At 38.2% G+C, this 19,571-nt stretch overlaps 1 protein-coding gene across 1 annotated transcript in view; it reads left to right on the forward strand.

Annotated features, from left to right (window-relative positions):
- Positions 1-19,571, forward strand: part of SLIT1 (slit guidance ligand 1) — a gene marked incomplete at its 5' end in the record, with an annotated part of 159,295 nt that overhangs the window by 18,904 nt on the left and 120,820 nt on the right. The window contains 2 exons of the mRNA XM_083364090.1: positions 14,566-14,637; positions 14,896-14,967. Coding sequence (XP_083220216.1) covers positions 14,566-14,637; positions 14,896-14,967 — 144 coding nt within the window. The remainder of the gene's footprint in view (positions 1-14,565; positions 14,638-14,895; positions 14,968-19,571) is intronic.

Raw genomic sequence — 19,571 nt, forward strand, 5'->3', positions numbered from 1 at the left:
GGGGCCGGTGCTCATCTCCGTTTCAAAGCCGAAGAGCCAGCGCTTGTCCGAGGTCGTCTCCGTGGTCATGTGGCCGGCATGACTAGACGTCAAAGGTGCATGGAACGCTGTTACCTTCCCACCGTAGTGGTCCCTATTTTTCTACTTGCATTTTTATGTGCTTTCGAACTGCTAGGCTGGCAGAAGCTGGGACGAGTAACAGGTGCTCACTCTGTTACGCGGCACTCGGGATTCGACCCACCAAACTGCCGATGTTCTGATCGACAGGCTCAGCGTCCTAACCCACTGAGCCACCGCGTCCCTTTAAAATAAAATAGGTAATGATAATTTCCATCAAACTTTCCCTCTTGTTCTTTATATCCTATTTTACCTTTGTTGCTCTGTATCGGTTTTCACTATAATTGTTTTCCTGTTATTTTGAATGGACTGTAATATATTAATATGATTCATAAAAAGAAATTTTCTCCAACCTGTTGTTCTCCATACCAGGTTCTCGTTCTTCCGTTGTTCAATCACTGTCTCTCAGCAACTGTCTCTTTGAATTGCTGTGTGAGTAACCAATGATAATACTATATAAAGCCATCTTATCCCCCATCAGCTTCTTTTGATTGCCTTTGGTTTTTCTAAGCATCTCAGTCATTGATTTCTCCAGTAATTCTGGCTTCTGCATTATGTGTCTGAAATATAGTATTTAAGCTTTACTTTCATCATGATCAGTCTTTCTAGTGAGCAGCCTGGTTTTACTTCTTCTAGTATTGAATAATTTGTTTTTCTTGGAGTCCTAGATAATCATAATTATTTTCTCTATCACATTTCAAACGAATAGAGGTATCTCATTCAGCCTTTCTGATTGTCAGATATAGCACTGACAGTATGTACCATTTTGTAAGTTTAATGTCTCTCCACTTTGCTGTTTTGTCTGGCTCTGTCATAGCCTTTTCCCCCAACTAGCAGAACTCTCTTTGTTTCATGGCTACAATCACAATCACTATACCTGTACATTTTTTTAGCCTTTTTTGAAATAAAGTCTGTTAACTACTACAACTTCTTCTCCACTGTTTGCATTGGGTTGAAATTGTCTATTGACATAACCATAGTTCTTTTTTAAAAAAAACATTGAGCAGCAAACAGTTTTTGCACTTTTTTGCCTCAACAAGAAACTTCTTAAGTCTTCCTCATTTCTACCAAAATGATATCATCAGCATATCTGAGGCTGTTGATATTTCTTTCAACAATCTTAATTCCAGTATCCATTTTTCCTAGTTTGGCATTTTTCTCGAATAGTTTGCTTTTAATTTATCAAATAAATAAGGTGATCATATAAAACCTTGTAACATTCCCAATTCTGAACCTTTAGTTACTCCATATTCTGTTTAAACTCTTGCCTCTTGTCATCACACATATTTTACAAGATTTACAGCAAGTGGTGCAGTATCCCTATTTTTCTAATTTCTTATGGTCTAGACATTAAAAGAAATTGTATAATCAATGCAGTAGAATATGTCTTTTTAAAATTCTCTTTTCCATTTCTGTTGGATGTTACCCACGCGATCTTGAGGGTCCCTATTTCTTTGATGCCTCTGTTGTATGTAATGTTGAAATATGGATTGAAAAATCTTGAGCATTATCCTACCAGTATGTGAAATAAGTATAGTTATTCAGCAGCTTGGGTATTCTGCAGCACTGCCTTGTTTCATCCGGGAATATAAAAATCCATCGGCCTGTGTTTTGTTTTCATATTTACTTAAAAACCCCATGTAGCATTTTTACTCCATCATCTTGTAAGATTTTAAAAAGTTCTGCCTGGCATGTCATGTTCTGCAGCTTTATTATTAGTAATACTTTGAGTGTCTGGTTCTAGGTTAGTGACTGAGTCATGATATATATAATCAATTCTGTGACCTTGTTTGCATAGATCTTCTGTATTTTCATGCTATTTTCTATTCTCCTTTATATTTTTTTTACTCCTGTAGACTTGTCTTAGCTTTAATCATGCTTACTTATGTGTAAAACATTTTGTTTTTGATTTTTGTTAACTTTCTTAAAACTGGCTAATTTCTTTTCTATCTGATTGCTATACTTAATTTCCTTGTACTGACTATTTAAATACTGTATAACTCTTCATATTTTCTTGGGGTTTCCTGAAACTCAGTATTTGCTTGGGTAATTTTTTTCTTCTGTCTGTTGCTTTTTGCTTTCTGCTTTTCTTCAGCTGTTTTCAACATGACAGCAGGCAGCCATTTCACTTTGTTTTGCTTCTTGTTAGTCTGATGATTTTGTTTTCTTCAAGCTGTAATTTTGCAAAGAGTTTATTGTCTGTGTAGCAATCAGTGCAAGATCTATTTTTGTGATGAATTAGGGCTTATAAGTGTCATTGCTTGCAGAATGTATAGAGTATTGATGTACTAACATTGATAATCTTTTAACAAAAAAGGCTACTTCCATCTTCTTATCTTTTTATGTTGTCCATAATAGAAGATATTCCTCATATTCCCATTCCAGTACATATCAATTTGCTGATTCCTAGAACTGCAGCATTCATTCTTGACATTTAAGCTTTTAACAACATTACATTCTCCTTGGAGCAAGATTCTAACATACCATGTACCAATGGCATCAAATTTCTGACCACATCAATATCTAGTTATCCTTTTGGCTTTAATCCAGCCACAGGAAAAGCACCAGTGTTATTCAGACCCTCCGCTTTCCTCTAATAGTTCAGTGGATGGGAAGCTTGGGGAGATAGCTTCCATTATTACTGTTTGTGAATATACATTTGTTTCTTGACAAAAAATTTTGGAGTGGTTGTCATTTCCTTTTTCACCCTTAGTCTAACTCGTTATAGTAGGCCACCTTTCTGGGAATTGCCACATATTGGAACTAGTGCAGTATTACTAAGTGGTTACTGATTAGCATTTGCTGACCTACTGTCACAGTTAGATAAGGCAGTTTTTTCATAATATACAGAAATAGTTAGGAATTATATTTAGGGATTCTTTCCAATCAAATGAGGCAAGTGAATTCCTGATGTGAAACATCAAAACCTCCTGCACATGGCAGATTTTCACAGCCTCATACAGGCATGTCTGACTCTTATTAGCATAGTATTATTTACACCTTGCACTCTTCCAAGTTCCAGTCCTAAATATATTTTTGTTTTTTATTTAATTAAACATTGCTGGGTGGGGGAACAATTTGGGGATTTGACAGTTTTAACTAGTGAAGCATGATTAGCATGGCTTTGTTCTGAAAGAACACATCCTCTTGTGTCCTGTGTAATTTATTTTACTTTTTAAAGACACACCTGTAAACTTCTCATTTATTTAATTGATGTTTTGCTTTGTGTGTAGTTGATTTCTCTACCTATATTTAAAATACTTAAAGTAATGTTAAACATCAAATTAAACATCTATTATTATACCTGATTGAAATAAGCCGGAAATGGAACTTGAGCTCCCATCAGAAAGAACCAGGTTTTCCTGCAGAATGAGTATGTGGGAATGGTCCTAGCAGCACAGAAAGGATAACTTTCCCAAAATGGCTATTTTTACTTTATTTTCTTGAAAAGTATCAAGAATATCATTACTGATTTTTCATACATCACCCTTACAGCCATATCAGCATATTATTCTTTGGGTTAAGAATAATAATGCTACATATATATTTTTTTTTAAAAAAAAATCAGCCTGAGATTTGCCTTGGATAGAACTCATAGAAGTCATGAAGTAAATTTCTGTTGCAAATTGTACCTCCTTTACCACTGGCCAATTGTCCTTTGGAGAGAATCCAGTCAGACAGATAAGATTAGGGTTAGAGTTCACATGGTATTCTGAGTAATTTTGAACCATTTTTTCTGAGTTTGCATAATATATTGAACCATTGACTACTAAATAAACTTGGTTCATACAACATATTAAGCTATTAAAAAAACCTTATGAAAGTTAACACTAAACAAGCTTAGTGTATTGTCAGAAGTGAACAATGAGATTCACGCATGACCAATTCAATTAGCTATTTTATTCTTCATGCCTTTAACACAGGAGTCTTCTCAGACTGCTGATTTGCATTTGGGGCAAACTAGATAAGGTTCAGTGGCATTCAAGGAGGATCAGACTTTGCCCTCTTGTGACTATGTAGAGATTCCAGACTAATTCCCTGTTTGACTCCTCCCCCTGGCTCTGCTAGTCTCTTTTTGACATGTGTTATATAAATTAAATTTCTAGCTCTTTAGCTGGACAAATTGTTTTGGGGGTGAAAACTACCTTTGCCTTTCATTGTATAAAGACAAAATGGGTGAATAATTTTTCCAGTCATTGAGATGCTGCTGATTTTCAGAGTCCAGATACTTGTAAAAAGACTATTTTTATCCAGGATGTTTTTTTGCTATTTAAAATTTACCATATAGGCCAATATTATTAAGAATAGTTTTCTTTTTTTTTTAATTGAAAAGTTTTAAAAATACAGTTTTCCTTTAAAAAACCCCCTTCCCCCTCCCTCCTCCCCTCCCTACCTCCCCCCTTCCCCCCCTCCCCCCCTCCCTCCTCCCCCCCACCTCCCCCCAACCCCCCTCCCTCCCCGGACTTCCCAGAGCTAAATACAAGGTATATATATATAAAAAAGCAATCATAAACAACCATATACTAACAACTATAAATTCTAAAATCCATCACTCTCTAACTTATATAGGATCAAACAAAACTTAGCATTATTAAATATATATAGAAGACAAAATAAAAAAAGAAAAAAGAAAACGAAAGAAGACTTATTCAAATGCTAGATAAAACTTCTTGACCCTATACTTATTCTGGATAAACTCAATCCATTTTCTCCATTCCATAATATAATGTTCTTGCGAGTAATCTTTCAAATAGGCCGAAATCTTCGCCATCTCTGCCAAGTCGGAAACCTTTAAAATCCACTCTTGTATAGTCGGCAGTTCCTCTTTCTTCCAATATTGACCTATCAAAAGTCTTGCTGCCGTAACTAAATTCAACATCAACTTAGAGTCCACAACTGTAGCGTCAACAATTATTCCCAACAAAAAAAATTGCGGACAAAACTTTATCCTCCGTTTAAAAATCTTCTGCATATTCCACCAGACTTTTATCCAAAAAGCCTTGACCTTTTTACATGTCCACCATATGTGAAAATATGTTGCCTCTTCATCACCACACCTCCAACATTTAGGCTGATAATTCGGATACATACTTGCAAGCTTTTTAGGATCTAGATGCCATCTATAAAACATTTTGTAAAAGTTCTCTCTTAGACTTTGAGCTTGAGTGAATTTTACATTCCTCACCCAGATCTTTTCCCACGTGTCCATTGTAATAACTTCCTGAATGTTTTGGGCCCATTTTATCATACAATCCTTAACAAGCTCTGTTTCTGAATCGATCTCTATCAATGCAAGATATATCCGTTTAATATGTGCTGGTCCTTGATTTCTAATTTGCTTTATCAAATTTTCATCAGTCGTTGCAAATCCATTTTTTTGGTCTTCTTTCCACCTGGCCTGTAACTGAATATATTGAAACCAAGTCTGAACAACCTTCTCTTCTCGCAAGAAACTATATGATTTCAAGCACCAAATATTCCTTTCCAAACTTAAAATTTCCTTGTAAGTAGTCTCATCATGTTTGAAACCAGCATGTATATTTTCTATTGCGTGTTTTGGGATTGCCCACAATGGTATCTTGCTGCTTAACTTATGTCTATACTTCTTCCAAACTCTCAGCAATGCCTGTCTTAAAATATGCATCCTAAACACAGTATCTACCTTCTTATCATACAACAAATATGCATGCCAGCCAAACAACAGATCATGGCCCTCAAGATTTAATAACCTCGATTGTGTCAAATTAATCCAATCACTTATTCCTACTAGTGCAGCAGCTTCATAATATAATTTAAAATTAGGCATTTTAAGGCCACCTCTCTCACGAGTATCCTGCATAATCTTAAGTTTAACTCGTGGCTTTTTCCCTGCCCACACAAATTTATTGATACCACGCTGCCATTCCTCCAAGTTAGAGTCTTTCTTAAGAATCGGTATCATTTGAAATAAGAATAAAAATTTGGGCAGGACATTCATTTTCACTGCTGCAATCCGTCCCAACAAAGACAATTGCAATTTTTCCCAACTCTCCAGTTCTTTTTGAATTTTCCCCCATAACTTTTCATAATTATTTTTATATAGCTTTGTATTAGAGGGCGACAAAATCACCCCCAAATATTTAACCCTTTTAACAATCTCAAATCCAGTTAATCCTTCTAGGAGAGCCTTCTGCGAAACTGTCATATTTCTAGCCAAAATTTTAGTTTTCTGTATATTTACTTTAAATCCAGAAACCTTCCCATATTGTGTTATTATCTCCATCAGGTCCACAACAGAGTTCTCTGGCTGGGTCACTGTAACAACCAGATCATCTGCAAATGCTCTCAATCTGTAATCCTGATCTCCAACTTGTATCCCCTTAATTTTTTCCGAATTCCGAATCTTAACCAATAATATCTCTAATGTTAATACAAATAACAAGGGCGATAGCGGACACCCTTGCCTTGTGCCCTTCTCAATATTACATACTGTTGTCAAACTATTGTTAACTATAATTCGGGCAGTTTGTTTTTGGTATAATGCCCTAATCGGTTGTAAAAATTTTTCCCCAAAATCCATTTTGTCTAAAACTTTCAACAAAAATTGCCAGTTCAATTGATCAAAAGCCTTTTCAGCATCTAAAAAGATTAGCGCAGCAGAGATCTGGTTGTGCCTTTCCAAAAACTCTAACACATCAACTATATGTCTCACATTATTTTTCATTTGTCTTCCACTAATAAACCCCGTTTGGTCCCCATGAATCACCTGTTGCAGAACCCTCATCAGTCTATTAGCCAAAACCTTAGCAAATATCTTATAATCTGTATTTAAAAGCGATATCGGTCTGTAATTTTTAACTAAAGTAGCATCCTGGTCTTCCTTCGGAATCAAAGAGATAAAAGCTGTTCTCCAAGACGGGGGCACCTTTCCCCCCCTCTGGATTGTCTGGAACAGTTCCTTTAACGGTTTTATCATCTCTAATTGTAAGTTTTTATAATAGGCCGCAGTCAAGCCATCAGTGCCTGGTGCTTTATCCACCTTCAGTTCCTTAATAGCTGTAAAAATTTCTTCTTCTGTAATCAGTTGGTTAATCCCCTCTTTTTGTACTTGCGTAAGAACCGGGATGCTAGCCTTCTCCAAATACGTATCAATATCTTTTGCATTAATGTCCTCTTTAGTATATAATTTCGAGTAAAAATCCACAAAGGCATCCTTAATAAGATTCTGTTGATACACAACCCTTCCTTTATACTCAATCTTATCTATATTAGATGCCCTTTGTTTTTTCCTCAGTCTATAAGCCAACCATCTGCCTGGCTTATTAGCATTGCAAAAAGTATTATGCCTAGCAAACCGCAGATTGGTCGCCACTTGATCAGCTATTAATTTATCAAATTGTCCTCGTAACAGTCTAATAGCCTCCTTGATCTTCACCTCCTCTGGGTTCAAAATCAAAGCCTTTTCTTTTTCCTTTATTTCATTCTCCAGTTCTTTCCTTCTAGTTTCCACTGCACGTCTATGTCTATTATTCATATATATCAACACCCCTCTCATATAGGCCTTGCTAGCATCCCAAACCATATCCATAGAGGTACCCTTATTCATATTCATCTCAAAAAAATCCTTCATCCGCTGTTTGCATTCTTCCACATTTCTCTGATTTCTAAACAAATTCTCATTTACGCGCCATGAGCGTCTATCTCCTCTTTCCTTATCAATCTCCAACCACACTGGACTGTGATCAGAGACAATTCTTGCGCAGATTTTCACCTTTTTAGTTCTCAAAAGAAAATCATTAGTCAACAAAATAAAATCAATCCTCGAAAAAGATTGGTGTCTATCAGAATAAAATGTATAATCCTTCTCCTGCAAATGTCTCTCACGCCAAATATCTCGCAATTCCAGGTCATCCTTCATTTCAAAAAAAGATTTAGGCAGTCTAGCGTGACTTGGAATGCGTTTAAAGGCTCCAGCCTTATCCAACTGTACATCCATAACTCCATTCCAGTCCCCCATAAAAATAAAGGATTTATAATCCAACTGGATAAGCTTTGTATGAAGTAAACTAAAAAAGTCAGCTTGTTGTTGATTTGGAGCATATAGTCCAACTAAAAGCGTCTTTTTACCTTCAAACAACAGCTCGATCATAACATATCTTCCATGCTTATCTGCTTCAATTAGGTCCGCTGTTAAGGCACTTTTAACATAAACAACCACTCAATTTTTCTTATTCTCTGCAGAAGCAACAAATTGCGTACCCAGCCTCGAGTTCAATAAATACTTTTGATCCAAAACTCTAATATGCGTTTCTTGCAGGCATATAACATCTATCTTAAATTGTTTTAAATATTGAAAAACTTTCTTCCTCTTCTGCGGTGAGTTTAGTCCATTAACATTCCAGGTTAAAAATTTAGTTGCCATGTATATCCCCGAAAAGCTCTTGGACCACAGCTTTGATAGGACTGGTTACTTTAGGCCGTGCTCCTCCCACAGCTTGGCTATGAATGCGTTGTGAAGAATCTGAAGACTTTTGCTGATCTTGTTCTTTTATTTTCTTTGCTCGTTTTAAAGCAGCACGCGTCACTCTTTGCTCTCTAGGATCATCCAAAGAGATTGTAGCTTGATCTCCTCCAGCACCATTTTCCTCTGTTTCCTCCTCTTGTTGTTCTTCTTCTCCAGATCCCTTTCCAGCTTCCAGGAGCGTTAATGGGGTTGCTTTTAAGACATTATTGTAGAAATCACGTGCTTGTTTCACAGTAATCAGCCTATACCTTTTACCTTCATACATCACCATCAGCCCCTCTGGAATCTCCCATCTGAACCTTATATCTCTTTGCTTGAGCTCTTGCACAAGAAATGTATAGTCCTTTCTTCCCCTTAAAATCCTTGGAGGAATTTCTTTTAAAACCAAGACTTCTTGTTCAGCAATCACAACCTTAGCATCATAGGCAGCTTGTATAACTTGATCTCTAATTTCTCTTTTTGCAAAATAAACCACCACATCTCTAGGCAAATTTCTCTGCCTGGCAATCCATGAATTCACCCGAAACACTTTATCCATAGCTGCTCTTATTTCAGATGCTGGCTGGTTCAATACCCCTTCGAGAGCCTCAGAGATCAGCTGCTTTAAATCTTCTTTAACATTCTCTTTTAAGCCTCTAATTCTGACAGCAAACTGCATCTGGTAATATTGGGCATGGCTTAACTCCCTTTCCAACTTGCCTCTTTCAATTTCATTCTCCCGTGCTTTTACTTCTAGTATAGCATTCCTTTGAGCCAAATCATCCACTTTTTCATCTAAATCTTCCACACATTCCGCCACTTTATGCACTGAAGTCAAAATGTCTACCTTCATCACGCTGTACTTCTGTTCCATCCTCTCTTCCATTCTTTCCTCAAATTTCTCCAATTTCTCCTCCATCTGTGCAAATTTATCAGCAATTGATTGATTAATTGATTCCAAAAGTACCTGGGCATGTTTATCCAAGGCATCTTGCAAATCCTTCGATGTCAGCACTTCAGGAGGGTGCAATGCCTGTAGTGATGATTGTTGCACCGGCGAGGATCCTCCACTCCGAAGAGTTTTAGAGGGAGGTTTAGCCGCCATCTTTTAATCCTCAATTATGACGCACTTTCAATTAAAGTTTAAAAAGTCCAACAAGTTAGAGAGTACAGTAAAATAGTCCTCTTCACCTTTTCCTCTTGTACCGCTCTGCCTGCTCCTTTAAATCATAGTCCTTTCTTCAGGCAGGGATGGTTCGCAGACGCCTGGCTCTGCTCCAGGAAGTTCGGAGCAGAGACGACGGCCAGCTGGGAGCAACCCAGGCTTCGGGGGAGTTCGATCCTTCAGCCGCCCAAGCTCCAAGCTCAGGCGGCCTCGGAGAACTCTACCCCTACCTGGGGCCTCACCCCCTCCTCTTCTCCCGAGGAGGGGGCTTCAATTTCGCCCGAACAGCTGATCGGCGCTGTTTCGGGCGAAAAAACAAACAGCTGAGCCGCGGGCAGCCAGGGGAGGCTGTCTTCGGCGCCGCGCCGCCACCGGAAGTCAAGAATAGTTTTCTTATCATCATTCTGTCTTTGTTAACTTTAGGGCAAATTGATTACAAGCCCGAGTCAGTAAGATAGCATATTCAAGTAGCAGAGATGAAATAATGTGAAATGTACATATCAATCCATATTTTTAAGCAATAGCTTGATGAAGAAGTCATAGTAACTTGGTTCACACATAATGCAAATTCCTAAGTGCAAGCCATATTATTATTATTATTATTATTATTATTATTATTATTATTATTATTATTTATTAAACTTATATACCGCCCTTCTCCCGTAGGACTCAGGGCGGTTCACAAGGTTTTTTAAAAAACAATACAACAATTACAAAAATTAAAAACAATTAAAATGATTACATTAACCTTGAATACATAAAAATCCCAATTAGAATCCAATTAAAACCCCAATTAATACTCTCAGTCCAGGCCAGAAAGCTCAAAGAGCCAGGTGTTCAGGTCCCGGCGGAATGAGCGAAGGTCAGGGGCAGTCCTAAGCTCTACAGGCAGCTGGTTCCAAAGGGCAGGTGCACCCACAGAGAAGGCCCTCCCCCTGGGTATTGTCCACCGGCAATCTTTTACCGGCGGTACCCTGAGAAGACCCTCCCTGTGGGAGCACACAGAACGAAGGGAGCTTGATGCCGGCAGCAGGTGCTCCCTCAGATATCCCGGACCCAAGCCATTTAGGGCTTTATAGGTCATCACATATATCTCAGGTTTATTTCTTATATCTCTCAGGTGTTTTATGACAACAAGCAAATCACAAACGTGTATTTGCATTTGAATAACTACCGTTATATGATTTTCTATAGTGGTATTATGAAATACCAGATGGGGGGGTGTGCTGCCACCACGTGGCTGTTTTGGGAAATTATACATTATGCTAATTTTGGTCAGCCAAACCCCTCCTACCCTATGACATATTTCCTCCTTCTCCTGATCATGTGCCTTACACCCCGCCCCTTCTGGGATAGACTTCCTCCTTCTTCTCCCTGGGGACTCTCCTCCTCCATAACCGGCAGACACACATGCTCCTCCATGACCAGCAGACACACGTGCAGACACTGAGTCGTTACTGTCTTTTGACCTTGGAATACCGTCCATACATCATCTGTCTACACCTTGTCTGCTGTAATCTCATCTGCATGCAAATAAAGGTATTTCTGGATGATCAAGGTATTTCATGAGTTCTGCTATCTGGAAAGTTGTTAATAGTGATAACATCTGCTTATACAGACCAGCACAGGGAAGATCCTGTTTCTGGATCAAACTGCTGTATTGTGATTGATCCCTTTGTTAAGATAACAAAGGGATCAATCACAATACAGCAGTTTGATCCAGAATAACAACAATCCATATTCTTACAGATTTATGCAGAGGGGCTAACCCTAACCCATTATAACCAACATCTTGATTTTTTTACTCCCCTCTCCCCAGCTTTCCCCACTCCCAGTAGATGCCTCTGGTTGGAGAGCAATTTTCTTTCATTTGTTCCACCCACCACCCAGGATGACTTCCTCTAGATATGATAGTTGCTAGCACTTCATGGAACCAGGAAAATCTTGGCAAATACTCAAAGCTGTCCATTTTAAAGTGCACAAGAAAACAACAAGCAAAACATTCCCTCTTGGAGCTACAGGCTGAACTATCACTCCACTATTTGGCTAAAAATCAGGAACACCACTGCATTTACTTGGCAGGGTCACTGAATTAATAACCAAATGCTTTTCAGAGAGATGCACTCTAGTTACTATATTGGAATGAAAAAGTGGTACATGTATGCATGTATCAAGCCTTTACAACGGTTCCACTATATCAGGAATTTATCAATCTCCTTCTAACAAAGATTGCCCCACGCAAAAGCCCAGGGCCCAATTATTGTACTTCTGTAATTGAATATGTGAATTCCAGTGGCACTGGCACATTTGAGTGACAGTACTTTTGCTTCACACTGATATCCAAGGCAATAGCCCCATCTCCAAGATGGCCTCTAGATAACACAAGCAATATAAATGGCAATTTGCTGAGGAAATCATTTTGTTGAAGCTGACTGGGTTATACCCCAGAAAGCCCTAAACACAAACACAACATGCCTGAGTCTGATCAGTGCACTTTGCCAACACCTGCTGACGTGCATAAATGTTGAAACAGTGTTAGCAGCTGTGACAAACTCTTTCTAGCAGTTGTCTTTACAGAACTATGATGACTTTTTCTCAAAGGTCCTTGTCAATTCTCATTCTCTAGAGGTTCTGAACTTGTTGGCAGGGCTTAAATTTCTCTTCACAACATGCATTAGAGAGAGAATCACTATTATTATGAATGTATCCAGCTGAGGATAAAATTACTTTGGCAGTTTTTCCTGTCTTACAATTTTATCCAGGGGCTTTGTGTCTATGTAGATTCTCAGTCATCCAGGTCATGGTTGTCCCAATGGTGCTTTTTCAAGAGGCAACTGGACATTACTGATTTTCTTTAAAGATGTTTCACTTCCCAACCAAGAAGCTTCTTCAGCTCTGACTGGATGGTGGGGAATGGAAGGATTTATATTCCTTGCAGATAGCTGGTCTTTTGCATTCTTTTACAGAGTCATTGAGGCCACTTGGAAGTTTATCTATGTCCTCAAGGTCACTTGAGTGGTGCAAATGGGTGTGGAGCCTTCTTGGAACTGCTGAAAGGACTGTGTTGTAGACTCGAGATAGATGATGCAGTATCCATCCCCCTCTGTTGAGAGAAGGTTGATCAATTTTGACATAAATGGCCTCTTTGACCCCTCTTTCAAACCTGCGGTACTCTCTGTCTAAAATGTGGACTTTGGTGTTTTCAAAAGAGTGGCCTTTGTTTTGCAGATAGACTACTGAATATTGTCCTGATGGGTTTGTTCTCCTATGTTGTGCCAAGTGTTTATGCTTTGTTTCCCCAATGTACAGATCTGCACATGTCTCACTGCATTGTACTGCATATACCAGGTTGCTCAGTTTGTGTCTGGGTGTTCTATCCTTGGGGCGGACCAATTTCTGCCTTAGTGTGTTCTTGGGTTTAAAATGTACACATATGTTGTGTTGGCTGAAGATCCTCCTGATCTTTTCAGGATGTAATGCAACGTATGGAATGAAAACAGTGCTTCATTTATTGTTCTCTTCTTTATCTGTTGTCCAGGGGCTGTGCTGTTGTTGTTTTTTATGTCATTGAATGAGTGGCTGTTCTCCTTTCTCTTACTAACTAATTGCCTTTAATTTGCTAATATCATTCATAGCAAATATAGTCCTGTTTCTCAAAGAGTTAGGAGATGTGATCCATTCCTATTATTGTATCAATGTGAAGTAATATTTAGCCGGTGTGGCTCCCTATCACTGCTATGCAGGGTTGAGAGAAGTTGCAGATTTGTTACTTGTTGCATCTGAACTTTTAAAGGGCAGAAAAGCAATTGCGGCATTGTCACCCAATCTATGGGTGGTTAGTTGATTTTGAAATCAGAAACTAACAGTAGTGCTGTTTTTCTTGTGCAAATTTATGTTCATATCAGGATACAAAATCAGTTTGCACACATCCTTCAGGAATGCAAATAATAAGCAGATATAGAGCAATCTTCTCCAAACTTGTGCCTTCTCTAATCATGGGACTTCAGCTGTAATCATCAGCAAGTATTGCCAAAAGAGCAGAAATCCAACTCATGTGGACAACTGTCCATTGGGAAAGACTGGTATAGATATCCTTTCCAATGGATTCACTTTCACATTCCTCTTCATTCTCTTGTGACTGCTAATCCCAAATTCAAGCCTGTACAAAAGTGCCCATCACTGCTACATTTTGAATAGCACACCTAAATTTGCATATATTCAAAATTTATTTTTTTACTAATTTCAGTTCCCATCTAATGCCTATGATACTATATGCAGACCTAAAATATTTGTTTTTCTGCCCTCCCTTAGTGAACTTTACAAATCCACTTTTTACTAATTTTTTAGTTATGATAATTTAAACCTGTACAGTGGTAGCAGTCTTGCTAGAGCAGAAATTCTGAAACATGCTCTTTTTAAAAATCTCTTGATTATGAAATTCATTTCATAAGGGACTGACTGGCTAGAGTACTGACTGGCTAGAAAATGAAATAAACAATTTCATGAAGAAACAGAGGAGAGTAGGCTGCTTCCAAAAATATCATAGTCCAGGAAGAACCTTAAGTTTATGAACTAGCTCAATAAATAATCTATATACAAAAGCTGGAATAACTTGCTTTATGGATGAACTGCTATATAATATTTTCCCTCAGCTTGGTGCCTCCACTTTCTGTAACTAACCTTCAACCTATTTGCAGCCCAAACATTTTGAGAACATCTGGTGGGGAGCTTCTGATGGGGAGTGTGGATCTGAGATGTGCATATCTTTTCATTGCTGATGTTTCTTTCCTTCTTTTCACAGGGAACTGAATGGAAACAATATCACTCGGATCAGTAAACATGACTTTGCTGGGCTGAAGCAGTTGAGAGTTCTGTGAGTGATTTTCCCCCAACAACATAATCACCTTGTTCCCTTCTCTGTCTCAGTATCACTCAAAGTTTATGCCAGGTGTTCCCTTTAGTTGATAGTGGCCCTAGTTCCATAAGAAGATTGGTCCCTGCCTCAAGGAAGATGTATACTCATATATAAAGAAACAGGACTTCCACTTACTAGTTTAATAAGTGTGCCCTTTGTCTTCCTGTTTTCCCTGTTTTTCCCTTTTAACTTCTGATTCTTGTGTCATTTTTATAGGCAGCTGATGGAAAACCAGATCAATGTGGTGGAACGAGGAGCGTTTGACGACATGAAAGAATTAGAGCGACTGTGAGTGTCTCAGGGCACTGGATGTGCTATGAAAGCTGGTGGTGGGGAAAATGCCAGAGAACAAAAAAAAAAGAGATGCAATTTCCCAACATATACGTCCATTTTTTCTTTTCTACTAAACCATGCATTTACAAGCACGAGTTAGGGTTCCCATTGGACTTCCTGATCCTTGATAGATTAGAAGTGGAATTAAGCAGAGATATGAAGAATACACCTTATGGTCAAAGGCAATCAATTCCATTACTTAGATCAAGAATAACTTCTCTTTGCCCCTACCCTCCTGCTCATATGAGCAGATGGTGCAAGATCTATGTGTTTTTACACTCATCTTGAACAGCTTGGCTGGCATTTGTACCCAGATGCTTCTCAATCTGTTTGCCATTCTTTTCAGGTCCAAAATAATTTTCAGCAAGAAGTATCCAATCAGGAACAGGGCACAGACCTGTCTCGGCAACATCTGCATGTTTTCTTCACAGCAACTGTAAAAAAACACCACTTTAAAACTTACTGTTTCTCTCCTGGTACCAACTCTGCCACCCTCAGAAAGCTAGAACAGTCCCAGTGCTATGTTGACTGATGTCCAATATCCTTAGAACCTGTCACCATTTAAGTTGATAGTTCTTCTTGTAATATAGATATGCCATATCTATATTATCATGGAAAATGGTAAAGTGCCATGGACAATGAAAGGTTTCTGTTGACTTCTGGATGGATTTTCTGTGTCACATTAGCCCTTTCCCTTATTTCTGTACTGTTCTACACCCCACCCCACCCCAATGATCCTGTAGGGAAAAAAAATCTCCCTCCATGGTACTATTCTATGACTCAGTACCTGACTTGCTCTTGCATCATTAATATTCTCTGCTCTTCAGTCTTGATAATAGTCCAAATATATATATTTAAAATACACGTGCTTTGCAACCAGAGTAATAAAATTAAAACTATGCATGTACATAGACATGCTATGGTGTATATATTGAGTATTTCTATTTACAATATTTGGTCATTAACTTTTTCATCAATTATTTTCAGCTAAATCTGCAAAACACATGTTGACGCTAACAGAGTAATTTGTCAAAAAGTATGTCAAAAACAGAAAACTATGAGACTCTGACATTATGAAATGAGTAGAAAACCACGATGTTTTAGAATTTTAATCTGAATCCAGCACTATTTTATGGCATAAAATATACACAGGATAAAAATATATACATATACATACACACACACACACACACACACACACACACACATATATATATATATATACATATATATATATTAATACAATTCAAAAGTACTTATTCAACAAACATGTTGTCTGAGTTTATCATTCATTAATACAAACTGAATTCCTAATCCCTTATTCCTTTCTCCAGCCATTGATAAAATAAGTCCCAAGTTTGAAAGGATTCTGTTTCTTCTTTTTTTTCCAACCTCAGAGTAAGTCTGTCCATTTCTGCACAATCTAGTATTTTTTTAAATTATTTCTTCCTCTGGTGGTATTTCTTCATTTTTCCAATATTGTGTGACTATGATTCTTGCCACTGTTATTACATGTAAGATCAAGTATATACTTTGTTTGTCAAGCTTTTCTGGCATTATACCTATTAAGAAAAGTTTAGGTTTAAAATCTACATGTTTTCCCAACATCTTTTCTAGCCAAGTATGTATTTTTGTCCAATATCTCTTCGCTTTAACACATGTCCACCATACATGGTAATAGGTACCTGACTTGTGATTACATTTCCAACAACTATCTGACATATTTTTAAACATTTTTGCTAGTCTTGCTGGTGGCAAGCACCATCTGTAAAACACTTTATATAAGTTTTCTTTGTAAGAGGTTGACATTGTCAGTTTATAATTTCTTTCCCACAAGTTTTGCCATTTCTCTAAGTCTATATTGTATCCAAAATTCTTTGCCCATGTTATCATTGTTTCTTTTACTTGTTCATTTTCCATTTTCAAATTCAATAAGAAGTTATACATTTTCTTAATTAGTTTCTCATCAGAGGTTAATAATATCTGATCAAACAAGATCTGTTTTTTATAAAATCCATACAATTTAACATCTTTATTATATCTCACTTGCATTTGTAAATATGCCCACCATGATAGATCAATACCCTGATTTTCCATCTCTTGTTTAGATTTTAAATTCCCTTCAGAGTTTAGAATATCTTTATATGTCCATATTTTTTCAAGACTGATTTAATTTGGATGTATAAATGCTTCCAATGTTGAAAGCTATCCTGGAATTTCCAAGTATATTTTACATTTTATTTTTCCCATGTTAGTAATAATGCATTTCTAATATAGTGGTTTTATTATTTTATTTATTTATTTATTTATTTATTCGGTTTATATACTGCCCTACTCCCGAAGGACGCAGGGCGGTTTACAAGGCAAAATTTAAAAACAATACAATATAAAATTAAAATAAAATTAAATAAAGTCTAGCCCCAAAAATTAAAATCACAATTTAAAAACATTAAAACCCCTCAGTCCAGACCAGATAACTCAAAGAGCCAGGTTTTTAGGTCCCGGTGAAATGAACAAAGGTCGGGGGCAGTCCGGAGTTCCGTTGGCAGTTGATTCCATAGGGCAGGCGCGCCCACAGAGAACGCCCTGCCCCTGGGGATCGCCTGTCAGCAATCCTTGACTGGCGGTACCCTGAGGAGGCCCTCCCTGTGGGAGCACACAGGACGATGGGAAATTGACGCTGGCAGCAGGTGCTCCCTCAGATAATCCGGGCCCATGCCATTTAGGGCTTTATAGGTCATCACCAGCACCTTGAATCTCACCCGGAGGGCAACTGGAAGCCAATGCAGCTCGCAGAGAAGAGGTGTTACATGGGAGTATCGGGAGACTCCCATCACAACTTGCTCAGCTGCATTCTGCACCAGCTGAAGCCTCCGAGTGGTCCTCAGGGGCAGCCCCATGTAGAGAGCATTGCAGTAGCCTAGCCGGGAGGTCACGAGCGCATGGGTGACTGTGCGTAGGGCATCTCGGTCCAGATAGGGCCGTAACTGGCGCACCAGGCAAACCTGGGCAAAAGCCCTCCTGGCCACGGTTTTGAAAATATTTATGAATTTTATTTTTCCCATACCATAGGAAAGCGGGACAATTGAGTTGTAGGTCATGTCCCTCCAAATACAACAACCTTTTATTTCTAAGAGTTATCCATTCTTTTACCCATGTTAGTATTGATGCTTGATAATATAAAACCCATTCTGGCAAACCAAAACCTCCATTTTCCTTAGCTTCTTGTAACATTTTCAATTTAATTCTAGCTTTCTTTTCTTGCCAAATAAAATTTAAAATTAGACAATTTAAGTCTTCAAAGAATTTTTTTCTCCAGTTTTTTAAGCATCGTTTGAAATAAAAACAATATTTTTGGTAATATGTTCATTTTTACTGTAGCAATTCTTCCTAAGATCAACAATTACACATTTTTCCATTTTTTCTAAGTCAAGTTTTATTTGATTCAGTAATTTTATATAGTTATCTTCTTTTATCATTGAACATGTTGCTGTCAAGTATATTCCCAAGTATTTGACCTTTGTGAGTATTTGTAATTCTATTTTTTCTGACTTTTTTTTGTTCATCTGTAAGATTTTTAACTATCACTTTAGTTTTGTCTCTGTTTATCTTCAGTCTTGCTACCTCTCCAAACTGTTCTATCTTTTCCAATAATTTAGGAATCATCTCTAAAGGTTCCTCTAGGACAGGGGTGTCAAACTCAATTTCATTGAGGGCCGCATCAGCATTACGGTTGCCCTCAGGGGGCCGGGTGGGTGTGTCCAGGGTGGGCGTGGCCTACTGGGTGGGCGTGGCTAGAGTGCGTATGGCCTACTGGGTGGGCATGGCCAGCTCTACATTGTTCGCATCAAGGGTGCCTATGGGGGTCTGGGCAGGAGTGGGACAGATCTGAGGGTCTCTGGCAGAAGGAGGGTGTCTGGGCCAAAGCCAAGGCAGTGGGGGCCGTTCCCTCACCATTTCCAGGATGGCTTCGCGGGCCACATGAAACCACTTCACGGGCCAGATCTGGCCCCCGGGCCTTGTGTTTGACATGTCTGCTCTAGGATGAATACCAAGTCATCTGCAAATGCTTACAATTTATAAGTTTCACCTTTTATTTCTAGTCCTTTAATTTCTGGGTCTTGTCTAATATTTCTATTTAAAACTTCCAAAGTTAAAATAAATAACAATGGAGATAGTGGACATTCTTGACTTGTGCCTACTAATTATTCTTAAGAAGGCTTTGAAGCTTCTTTGCAAATATAATAGGATTTTCTCACAGCAGCACTGATGGGTGGGGATGAGGATGTCCAAAGAAGCAAGACAGCAGATGCAGTTTCACACAATTCAAATCTTACCCCTTTTGTAGAACTTGGATTGTAAAACTGTGTTCACCAACTGGCCTATGTAGGCTATGCTATACATGTCTAACTTAGAGATGCTATGGAACCAGTGCTTAGATTATCAGAGGAAAAGGAAAATCTTGGCATCTGTAATGGCTATTTCCCCATATAATTGGAGTATTTAGTGGAAATTACTAGCTTTGAAGGCATGAGATACATTGAAGGTTATACTGCATC

The sequence above is a fragment of the Vipera ursinii genome (assembly GCF_947247035.1).
Source record: "Vipera ursinii genome assembly, chromosome: 5".
NCBI lineage: Eukaryota > Metazoa > Chordata > Lepidosauria > Squamata > Viperidae > Vipera > Vipera ursinii.